At 53.2% G+C, this 12,019-nt stretch overlaps 1 protein-coding gene across 1 annotated transcript; it reads right to left on the bottom strand.

Annotated features, from left to right (window-relative positions):
* Window positions 1-10,384: 10,384 nt before the first annotated feature.
* LOC142004729 (olfactory receptor 6N1-like) lies at window positions 10,385-11,341 on the bottom strand. Its single transcript, XM_074982394.1, has one exon. It carries the CDS (start codon window positions 11,339-11,341, stop codon window positions 10,385-10,387), a length of 957 nt encoding a protein of 318 aa, XP_074838495.1.
* Between the last annotated feature and the right edge of the window lie 678 nt (window positions 11,342-12,019).

The following is a 12,019-nucleotide window of genomic DNA, read 5'->3' as shown; positions in this document are numbered from 1 at the left end:
GCACCAGTGAGGTGAGGTGGGGGCGGACCCACCTCTGGGGAGGCAGCAGAGCCAAGGCCACCCCAGGTACTCACCACAGCCCCAGCTCTGGGGAGAGAGGTTGAGCTCAGCTGCATGGTGCTCCAGGGGTAGCAAGCCCCATCTTCAGGAGGGGGAGGAATGCAATGGAGGGTGGGGGGACCTGTCCCAGCCACCGCAGCACCTCTGAGAGCTGAGACTGGCCAGAATGGCACTTTCTCCTCACCAAGGAGTTCAGGGGAATTCAATGGTGGGGATCAGCCCTGCCCTCATGGCTCCCTGACTCCCCTGGAGCTGGAGGCAGGACCCCAGATCAGCTCTTTTCTGGGCGCATGGCCCCCTGACACGGCCTTTGGCCAGGGTCAACCCACACATCGTCACCTCACTTCCCACCAGAGCAGGGACTGCAGCTGGCCAACACGCCCCCAACCACCCCCACTTTCTTGGATCACTCTTTGGCCGTGTCCAGCACCACGGCTCAGCCCCAGCCCGCACAACCTCCCCGGCCTCTTAGCCCAGAGCTTGGGCAGAGGCCACCCCCACAACCCAGTGCTGCAGCTGGTTCCCCCCATCCCCCAGAGCTGGGGAGCTCCCCCAGCTAACATTGGGATGGGGCCCAGTTCTGCGGCCTGGCCCTGGACCCCATGTTGCCCCGTCTTCTGCACCAGAGCTGGGGCCTGGGCCAGGAAAGCCACCTCAGATCACCTCGGCCCCAGGCAGAGAACCATGGCCCAGTCCTAACCCACAGGTGCCACCAACCCTAGTCCTGTGGCTGAGGTCTGACATCCCCAAAGGGGGGCTGAGGTTGTCCACCCACACTCCAGTTCAACCTGGGCTTGGGACCAGCATCATGGGCTGCTCCACCCCCACTCCGCCAAGGATCCAGACTCCCCACGACCTGTGTAAAGGCTCCTCCACTCCAAGAGCTAAAGTGGGGTGCAGAAGGCAGCCCCACCCAGAACTCCTCCCCAGGAACTGCAGCAGGGGTTCCCCCCACCCTGGGGAGATGCCAGGGCCAAGCAGCACCGCCCTGACTGCCCATGGACCAGCCTGCACCCCTTCCCCATTCTCAGCAACGCCCAGCCCCTCCTCCCTCCCCCTGGTGGGGACCTGTGGACAGGGAGTGCCCCCCCTCCACCATTTCCCCTCCACCTGCCAGGGACACCGAGGTCCCCACCTCTGAGGTGGTGTGTGCACTTGGCATTCCCAGTCCGGAGAGCAGAGCCAGCTGGAAGGCTGACACGGGAACATGGCATTGTCTGCTGTCTGTAAAACAGACCTGAGCCTGGTTCTTTTCACCCCTGTTGTTCACGTAGATCTGCTCAGCTCACACATCAGACAGATGGGCTGGGGCTGCGCTCCAGTGGCCTTCTGCTGACAGACCCAGGGAGAGTCCGCGCTACAGTTGCATTCTGTGGCTTTCCTGGCCCAGGCCCCAGCTCCGGTGCAGAAGAGGGGGCAACATGGGGGCCAGGGCCAGGCCGCAGCACTGGGCCCCATCCCAAAGTTAGCTGGGGGAGCACCCCAGCTCTGGGGGGTGGAGAACCAGCTGCAGCCCTGGGTTGTGGGGGGAGGCTGGGAGTGGCCGGCCCCTTCCAAAAGCAGCTTCCCTGCCCTGGGTGTTAATATCTCCCCATTAGACTCTGACAATGGGCCACTTGCCCCTGTCTGATCTGACGTGTTAGTCTGTATCTTCGAGAACAGCAAAAAGTCCTGTGGCACCTTTTGACTAACAGAGATTTTGGAGCAAAAGCTTTCATGGGCAAAGACCCGCTTCTTGCATCTGACGCTGTAAACCAGGTTAGTACAATTCTACAGCTTTTGGTAGCAGCACCCCTTGGTTACAGCAGTCAGCGTGAGTAACAGAACAAACCCATTGCAACTGTACATTTACGTTGCTCTTTGGTAGACCACAACTTTTGTCTAACCTCCTTGAGAATCTGGTATTTTGGGGATAAATGGCTGAGGCCTTTCTTAGCACCATCAAGTTCTAATCTTCTCTCTTGCCCCCTGGGGTGGAAATTTGATCTCTCTGGCTGTGCCCTCTCTTCTAACAAGAGCTGGGCCATTGATGATCTCAGGGAGACGGCCCCCTTCCTGCCAGTCTGGAAATTTGCAAACCAAACTGCTTTCTGAGAGTTGTTTTGTGAGTCCCAGACGCAGAATCCACATGAAGGAATCCCTGTTTATCTCTTAGGCTGCGTCTACACGTGCACGCTACTTCGAAGTAGCGGCAGTAACTTCGAAATAGCGCCCGTCACGTCTACACGTGTTGGGCGCTATTTCGAAGTTGAAATCGACGTTAGGCGACGAGACGTCGAAGTCGCTAACCCCATGAGCGGATGGGAATAGCGCCCTACTTCGACGTTCAACATCGAAGTAGGGACGTGTAGACGATCCGCGTCCCGCAACATCGAAATAGCGGGGTCCTCCATGGCGGCCATCAGCTGGGGGGTTGAGAGATACTCTCTCTCCAGCCCTTGCGGGGCTCTGTGGTCACCGTGGGCAGCAGCCCTTAGCCCAGGGCTTCTGGCTGCTGCTGCTGCAGCTGGGGGTCCGTGCTGCATATACAGGGTCTGCAACTAGTTGTTGGCTCTGTGTATCTTGCACTGTTTAATGAAAGTGTGTCTGGGAGGGGCCCTTTAAGGGAGCGGCTTGCTTTTGAGTCCGCCCCGTGACCCTGTCTGCAGCTGTGCCTGGCTCCCTTATTTCGATGTGTGCTACTTTGGCGTGTAGACGTTCCCTCGCTGTGCCTATTTCGATGTTGGGCTGAGCAACGTCGAAGTTGAACATCGACGTTGCCAGCCCTGGAGGACGTGTAGACGTTATTCATCGAAATAGCCTATTTCGATGTTGCTACATCGAAATAAGTTATTTCGAAGTTGGGTGCACGTGTAGACGTAGCCTTACTGGCCCACCAGGCCCACAGCTCCTTCATCCTTCCACCTCCAACTACTGCCTCCCCATGGAATCAGAAGTTGAATCCAGTATGAGAATATAAGTGTTTCCACCATCTGGAGATGGGGAATTGCTGGTGCTCTCCTGCATCCTACAGAGACTGGCTGTGCAGCTGTTTTACTTGGTTCTCACAGGGCTGCTCACATTCCCTGATAGTTTTTACTTTACTTGCACCAGCTTCCAATTCCTGAGAAACTTTTACACTGCCTGCTTTGGACCCTTCTAGAGCACAGCCAGTGGTTTCACACTCAGGCAGGTCCTGGCCATCAGGAGCTGAAACAAACTTCTCCCCAGGCAAAGGGTTGCTCTGGTGCTTACAGATAAGCACCTTTCCTGTTCATTCTCCTCCACCTCACTCCCATTTTCTGCAGTCCCCACAGACGGGTCAGGAAAAGTTTCAGGGAAATTCTTTTCCTTAAGAGCTTCCCCAAACAATAACTTACCCCTGTCTGGCTTCACAGGGGCACTGCTCCCTTGAGCCACAACCAGCTCCTGGGTTTCACCTAAACCCAGGATCACTTCTGGCCCATCAGGCAGATTCCCACGTAATCCCCCTTCAGGCAGACAGCCAGTACCACCGGACAGACGGTTAGGGTCCCTTTCCTCCCTTCTGCTACCAGCTCCTTTATCTTCATCAGTCAGCATAACTCCATTGCCCATCTGTTCTTGTGTCCTGGCGAGAGGATGACTCTGGTAGGACAGAGTCCTCTCACCCCCTCCCAGTAACACCTCAGCATCAGGCAAAGAACAAGTACCAGAATCGTCTGGTCTCTGGGATTCCCTGATGATACTAACTGGATTAGACCAAGTTAAAGCATCATCCCCCCTGAGAGACACAGAGGCAGGCCCACTTCCCATCTGGGCTTCAGCTGCCCTCAGATCCAGCTCTGGGATCTTGGCTCCATCTCGAGCCCCCACAGGCTCAGGCAAAGGATTCACTTCCCCAGAAGCAGAAGCACTTTTCTTGCACCAAGGACCAGTGTCCTTATCAGGGACACCACTGCCCATCCCAGAGCCATTCCCTCTGCTCCAGCCCCCATGGCTGGATTCAGAGACACACCTGGAATGCTCTTTTCTGGTGGTTCCTTCTCCAGCCACCCCAGGCTGGGGAATCTTCCTCAGACAATGGGCTAGTTTCCTCATTGGCATCTTTTCCAAACGCAGGCTCTGCTCTCTCCCCAGGCTGCTGCTGCTGTTCAACACAGACAGACAATGGGAGACACTCTCTCCTTTGTCCCAGCCCCCCGGCTGGTCTCCACACACACACAGAAGGTGAAGCAGCTTCTCTCACAGACAACTTGCCATTCCCAGTGGATCAGCTGCTTTCCTGCACAGACACACAGGCACCTTCCTCGGCCCAGGCCTGGAAAACTCTTCGCAGGTCTGTCTTGGCCACTAGTAGATGATGGGTTGGAATCGCTCCTTCCCTCCTTGCGGCAGGCCACTCGGTTCAGAGCTCCATGCAGTCCAGGGTTCCCTGCCCCGATCCGGGCTCCCCTCTGCAGGATTCTCCCCAGCCCTCAGCTCCGCCACTGCACATCCACGCTGCCTTGTCCAGCTTCTTTAATCTCGATTCGGTTTCCAGGTGCTGCCACTTCACAGCGGAGTTGCTCAGCGTGGTTGCAGGCTCTCAGGCTGATGCCCTCTGCACCCCACGATTCCTGGAAGAATCCCTTCAGTGTGCCAGGCTCCTTGCGGGTCACAAGCTGCCCAGGGTTAGGCCGTAGGCCCCTCCGCCCTCTGGGACCGACTCCAACAGACTCCCAGCGGAACCCTTTCTTCAGTGTGACACCCGCTCTCAGGGACCATGAGCACACTGTCTTGGGAAGAACTCATTCAGCGTCAGCCTCCTCAGGGGTCACTTGTTCCTGGGGGTTGGGCTCTCGGCCCCTCCACCTTCTGGGACCGACTCCAACAGATTCCCAGGAGTAACCCCTCCTCGGGTGTGACACCCCCTCTTGAGGACCACGACCGCAGTTGCTTGGGTTCGGCCGCAGGCCCCTCCGCCTTGGGGAACTGCACCTCACTGCCCTTCAGCACACCTGGGTCTCGCAGGCCCCACTTCTTCTTCCAGGGCCCCGGTCACTTACTGCTGGATGCTCCATCCTCGGGGTGCAGAACATCCCACTTCTGACACCAGTGTGATGGGGTTCTGGGGTCCCCCAAGCTCTGCACCCCGGCCGTAGGCAGGAGAGTCTCTCACTTAGCAGGAGAACAGCGGGTTTATTAGCCAACAGGACACAGCATCGTAGAGAGGAGTCAGTACAGCAGGCAGAGACAGCCAGTTCAATCCATGTTGGGGAGAGGAGGCCCCGAGGGGCCCCCAGAGCTGGGGCCTGGCCCCCTCCTTTGTCTCTCTCTCCCAGCCCAGACTAACTGCTTCCAACTCCCAGTTCCAATTCAAACCCCTCAGGCTCCACCTCCTCCTTTGTCTGCAGTACAAAGGTGTTACCTGGTCGTCAAGGTTACACTCAGCAGGAGCCCCACACCCTCTGTGAGCCACTCACACACACACAGGTATCCCCCACTTCATCACAGCCCCTCCCCAGGCAAAGCCCTGCCTGGCTCCTGGCTGGGGCAGTCACAGCGGCGGGTGTCAGAGCCGGGGACAGGAGTCGCACAGCAGCCAATAGGCAGGTCTTATTGGCTCAGACTTGCAGGGCACAAAGGACCGTCGAGGGCAACCGCTCTGACCTGTACCTGGCAGGCCCCAGAACTCCCCCAGCCCCTGCTGCCCCCACTCACCCCGGCTGAGTTACTGACGCTCTCGCAGCACAGCTGAGCGATGTCCAGGGATGGAGAATCCCCCATTGACATGACTGGAACCCAGCCCGGGACCCCGCCCCACGCTGCAGAGCAAGGGAGCCTCATCCCCCACCCTATGGGCTCTGCACATCCGACCCCTTGAATCTCCCTTCCCAGCCCAGACACGGGGTCGCTCAGAGCAGGAGTGTTTGGCCAGAGCCCCAGCCGAGCGCCGGGAAAGAATTGTCTGGAGCAGCTCAGCACGGGGGGGCCACATTTCCCACTGCCGAGTGGGGGGCAGCTGGGAAATTCCTCCCGCGCAAGTGAGTTCAGCGGCCGCCAGTCGCAGCTGGCGGCACAAACGCTCACGTTCACACCCATTCCCCGGAGCCCCTGTGTTGAGGGGCACGGCTGGGGGGTGGCTCCCCTAGAGACGAGCCCTTCCCAGGGTGTTGCTCGGCCTTTTCTCCAAGGCCCTGCTCGCTCCCCACACTCGGTGCTCACCCGGCCACTCGGCCCAAATCCACAGATACATCTGCTAACACCTGCTCAACTCCGCAGCCTTGCGCTCCCCTGGGTCCCCTCGGGTAGAGGCAATGGGGCCCAGAGGCCTAGTTGTGAAGTGAGTCCCCTCTCCCTCCAGAGACAAACGGCACAGAGGCCCAGTCCATACGTACGTCCCTCCCATGGGCTCCAATACGGTTGCAGGCCGAGCTCAGAGGTGAGTCTCCAAACTTCCAGGGTGCTGCCTCGCCACGGGGGGACCTGTGGGATAACACCAAGCTCTGAACCCCAATTAAAAGAGAGCACAAAAATCAGCTGCAATCTCACAGGTGACCTTTCAGTCTTTGCCACTATTGTACACAGCCCCCTCCTGAGGACACAGGTCAAATCATTGCCTTGAAAAGGGTAATCTATTAATGAAACAAAAGGCAAAATATGCAAAGCGATAACACACACGTGCTGGTTGTTCTCAAGCAACTTTGAAAAAGGGGGGAGATAAACACAGAGCAAATCACTTCCCTGGGATTCTGTTGAAAAGTTACAATGTACGGGGGGTGCACCAGGCCTCCTGAGAAGTCGACACCAAGGCCAAAAGGAATGACAACCTGACTAACTATTTCCTTTCAGCTTCCATGTCTGCATGCCCAGACCTCGCTCTGGCCGGGATATTTACTGGATTCGTTAAGCCCTGCCCAGGCTTAAACATCTCCGTCTTCCTCTCCCGGCCACACAAAGAAAGAGCCCCCACTGCAGGTAACTGCTTCAAATGAAAAGATCCCTCCCTCTTCCCAGGGGCTCACCTGGCAGCTGGCCAACGGAGAACCCCCCTCTCTGGCTTTACCCCAAAACAGACGTTCACTCATGCCAGTTGGTTTCTGAAAACCACTTTACGAATCCCTTTCCGCAGGGACTCCTGGACTTCCTTGTTCCTGAGGCAGCAGATGACAGGGTTGATCAAGGGAGTCAGGACTATGTAGAAGACAGAGAACGTTTTGTGTAGGGCCTTGGGCGTGGTGGCTGTTGGAACCACATAGACACTGATCACTCACACGTAGAAAACGGTCAGCACAATGAGGTGAGAGGAGCAGGTGGAAAAGGCCTTTTGCCTCCCGGTGGTGGACGGGATTCTCAGGCTGGCACTGATGGTACAACTGTAGAACGTCAGGGTCAGCAGCAAGGGCACACGTGACCCTGTGGTGGCCCTTCTTGTTACCCTTCACATCCCTTGCCAGCTGCAGTTCCAATTGTGCTTTTGCTTTCCCGATGACCCCCCAGTATTCTCCAGCTGTATGTTTATACTCCTCCTCAGTCAGCTGTCCTCATTTCCATTTCTTGTACGCATCCATTTAACCTCACCAAGGACTTCCCTTGTAAGCCAAGCTGGTTGCCTCCCATATTTGCTTTTCTGACTGTGCATCAGGATGGTTTGTTCCTGTGCCTTCAATAAGACTTCTTGAAAATCCTGCCAGTTCTCCTGAACTCCTTTTCTCCTTTATATGAGCTTCCCAGGGGATCCCGCCCATCGCTTCTCTCACAGAGTCGAAGTCTGCTCCACTGAAATCAAGGGTCTGTATGTTACTTCTCACCTTTCTTGCTTGTGTCAGGATCCTGAAATCCACCATCTCATGGTCACTGCAGCCCAGGTTGACACCCACATCCACTTCTCTGACCAGTTCTTCCCTGTTTGTGAGCAGCAGGTTCAGCTGCACACGGCCCCTGGTCAGTTCCTTCATCACTTGTACCAAGAAGTAATCCCCATTCTCCAAAAACTTCCTGGCTTATCTCTGTGCTGCCATATTGGTCTGCCAACAAATGTCTGGGTGATTAAAGTCTCCCATGAGAACCAGCTCCTGTGATTTGGAAGCTTCTCATACTTGTCTGAAGAAATTCTCGTCTACCTCATCGACCTGATCTGGTGGCGTGTCGCAGAAACCAAACACAACATCTCCTCTTCTGCGTCCACTTCCAAGCTTAACCCAAAGACCCTCTGTTGTCTCTTCTCTCCCATAAACTGGAGCTCTGACAATCTTGTTGCTCTCTCACATAAATCACAACTCCTCCTTTTCTCCCCTCCTGTTCTTCCTGAACAGTTTATACCTTTCGGTGACAGTGCTCCAGTTACGCAAGTCATCCCACCCAGTCTCTGTTATTCCAGCCATCTCATACCTCCTTGTCTGTGCCAGGGCCTCTAGTTTCTCCTGTTTCTTTCCCTTGTACGTATGAAATCCCTTCTATCCTCCAGGAGGAAAACAAACACACCACTTGCAGGGCAGGGCAGAACGGCTGTCAGGAGACTTGTCCTTATCCATTTTTTTCCTTTCTTCAGAGAATTCACCCAGAAGGTATTAGAGCTGATTTGAAGGGCAGAAGAGAAAAAAAATCTACCTGACGCCCAAGCTTAGTGTCATCCGCAACTTGCTCAGGGTGCAATCCATCCCCTCGTCCAGGTCATTAATAAAGACATTGAAGAACACCAGCCCCAGAACCGAGCCTTGGGAAATTCCACTTGAAACCGACCATCATCCAGATATTGAGCCATTGACCCGCTGGGCCAAACCATCAAGCCAGCTTTCTATCCATCTTACAAGTATGAGTATCTGCAAGTATCTATCCACCTTGCACTCCATGTATCCAATCCATACTTCCTTAATTTATGGGCACATAATATCAATAAAGGAAGCCATATCTCTTTTGGCATCAATCACGTCTGTATGATTTGGTGGCCCCATGACAATGGTTCCCAAAGAGAATTAACTGTCTATGTTGCCAGGCAAGCTGAATCACCTTGGCAACAAATAGCAAGAAAGCCAGTTTCCCAGCAACGCACGAGGTTTCCTCTCGCGTCCATCAGAGGGATGACATTAGAACAGATAGGTTGACTTGCCTTGCATGTCACCAGGGTCCCAGTACAAAGTAAGAACTTAAGAACGTAAGAACAGCCATACTGGGTCAGACCAAAGGTCCATCCAGCCCAGTAGCCTGTCTGCCGACAGTGGCCAGTGCCAGGTGCTCCAGAGGGGGTGGACCGAAGACAATGATCAAGCGATTTGTCTCCTGCCATCCTTCTCCAGCCTCTGACAATCAGAGGCCAGGGACACCATTCCTACCCTTGGCTAATAGCCTTTTATGGACCTAATCTCCAGGAATTTATCTAGCTCTTTCTTACATTCTGTTGTAGTCCCAGCCTTCACAGTCTGCTCTGGCCAGGAGTTCCACAGGTTAACTATGCCCTGAGTGAAGAAGAACTTTATTTTCTTAGTTTTAAACCTGCTACCCATTAATTTCATTTGGTGCCCTCTAGTTCTTGTATTAGGGGCACAAGTAAATAACTTCTCCTTCTTCACCCTCCCCACACTTGTAATTTATTAGACCTCTATCATGTTCCCCCTCAGCCGCCTCTTTTCTAAACTGAAAAGTCCCAATCTTTTTAGCCTTTCCTGATATGGGACCTATTCCAAGCCCCTCATCATTTTTGTTGTCCTTTTCTGAACCTTTTCCAGTGCCAGGACATCTTTTTTTTAGGTGAGGAGACCACCTCTGTACGCAGCATTCAAGATGTGGGTGTACCATAGATTTATATAGGGGAAGTACGATACTCCTTGTCTTATTTTCTATCCCTTTTCTAATACCTAACATCCTCTTTGCCTTTTTGGCAGCCGCCGCACAATGTGTGGATGGTTTCCAGGAAATAGCCACGATAACTCCAAGATCTTTTTCCTGATTTGTTACAGCTACATTAGCCTCCATCGTATTGTACTTATAGCTGGGGTTATTTTTTCCAATGTGTACACATATTTTAAATGAGTTCTAACATTTAGAAAGTGCCCAGTGTATGCGGTAGCTCAATTTTAATCCCAGTGGGGACAAAGTTACTGAAGACAAATGCTAGGTTTCTTAAGAAGTTTGTTTTAATTATTTTATTTCCATGAACTAATTAAGTTCTTCAACATTCATCCACTGCCAAAAGAGAATAATTCAAACTCATGGAAGCTTCACAGTCCTGTGTGAGTAAAGGGTGCAGGGAACATTTGGCTGCGTGTCTTAATTTTCCCCCAGAATGATTCAGATGACCCCAGGTAGGCACCATGCAGACGCCACTGGTAGAGTCATGAAGTTCTGATTTTCATACTACTGAAAAGACCCGCCTAAAACCCTGTGTTCATTTAAAAGACAAAAATGGAAGGAAAGCTTTCCTCAAGGCTTCCTTCACCTCCTTGTTTCTGAGGCTGTAGATGAGGGGGTTGACCAGAGGAGTCAGGACTCCATAGAAGACAGAGAACACTTTGTTAAGGTCCCCCAATGTATCAGACTCTGAGACCAAATAAACCATGATGAGGGTCCCATAGAAAATTGTCACCACAATGAGGTGAGAGGAGCAGGTGGAAAAGGCCTTTTTTCTCCCAGTGGTGGACGGGATTCTCAGGATGCTGGAGATGATGCAAACGTAAGATGCTAGTGTCAACAGAAAGGGAGGGAGAGTGAATATGGAAGAAGACATGAAACTTGTAATTTCCACCATGTGGGTGTCAGTGCAGGAGAGCTTTATTATTGGGCGAAAATCACAAAAGAAATGGTCGATTTCACTGGGGCCACAGAATGTTAATTGTGACATCAGAAAAACAAAGATAGACACAGACAGAAACCCACCTATCCACAGCCCAGCCGCTAGCTGGAGGCACAGCCTGCCATTCATAAGTGCTGCATAGTGCAGAGGCTTGCATATTGCTAGATATCGATCGTAGGACATCACAGATAGCAGACAACATTCAGTGCCTGCCAGAGAACCAAAGAGATACAATTGCACGATGCAGCCGGGCACAGAGATGGCTCTGTCCCCAGTCAGGAGGCTGGCCAGCAGCCTGGGCAGGATGGTAGAGCTGTAGCAGATCTCCAAGCAGGACAAGTTCCCCAGGAAGAAGTACATAGGGGTGTGGAGGTGATGATCAGCCACAACGAGCACCACGATGAGGCTGTTCCCAGCCATAGTTGCCAGATAGATCGCAAGAAACAGCAGGAAGAGAAGACCATTTAGGTTACCGAGGTCTTGAAATCCCAAGAGGATGAATTCCATGATGGTCGTTTCATTTCCCACCAGTGTGTTTGTTGTGGGTTTCATCTGGGGTAAATAAAAGAAATGATGCAATTAGAAATCTAACATCCATGTGAAACAGTGATAATTTCAGTTCTGGTTTCTTCCTGCTGGTAGCCACCCCAACGGTTCAGTCAAGACTCCAGATGGTGAACATGTTTGGAAACATGTTTTTTAAAAGGCCAAAGTTAATTGACATTGTAAATTTAATTATGGTCTTGCATATCTATGGCTGAACACACCTCACCTTCAGTACTAAGGTTCTTGCCAGCAAGTTAAAGAAGCACGGATTGGAAGAATGGTCTACAAGGTGGATAAAAAGCTGGCTACATCACCAGGCTCAATGGGCAGTGCTCAATAGCTCCTTGTCTAATTAGATGCCAGTATCACACAGGGTGTCCCAGGGATTGGTCCTGGGGCCAGCTTTGTATAGAGTGGTCTGTTTGTGGATCCTGTGCTCTGACTAGGGGCTGCTAGGTGCAGCTGAGGGCTTTTTAATGAGGCTGTGACCCCTAAGCAAATTAGCACTCATCAACCTTTCATCCATAGGGGTGGATGACGCAGAGAGCCCGGGGGGTTAAAAGCCATCTCCTACGGGTCTGGGGGAGCTCAGGACCAAGAGCTGCTGAAGTGCTGGGGTGGAGTCAGTGGCCACGGTGGTTCCCATGACATAGAGGGGGCTAGGAGAGAGGTGCTGGAGATGAA

The sequence above is a fragment of the Carettochelys insculpta genome, chromosome 32 (genome assembly GCF_033958435.1).
Source record: "Carettochelys insculpta isolate YL-2023 chromosome 32, ASM3395843v1, whole genome shotgun sequence".
Lineage (NCBI taxonomy): Eukaryota > Metazoa > Chordata > Testudines > Carettochelyidae > Carettochelys > Carettochelys insculpta.
This window is presented reverse-complemented; position numbering and strand designations above follow the sequence as displayed.

Excerpts from the sequence above, each read along its gene's own strand:
- LOC142004729 (XM_074982394.1), bottom strand. The coding sequence starts at position 11,341 with ATGAAACCCACAACAAACACACTGGTGGGAAATGAAACGACCATCATG.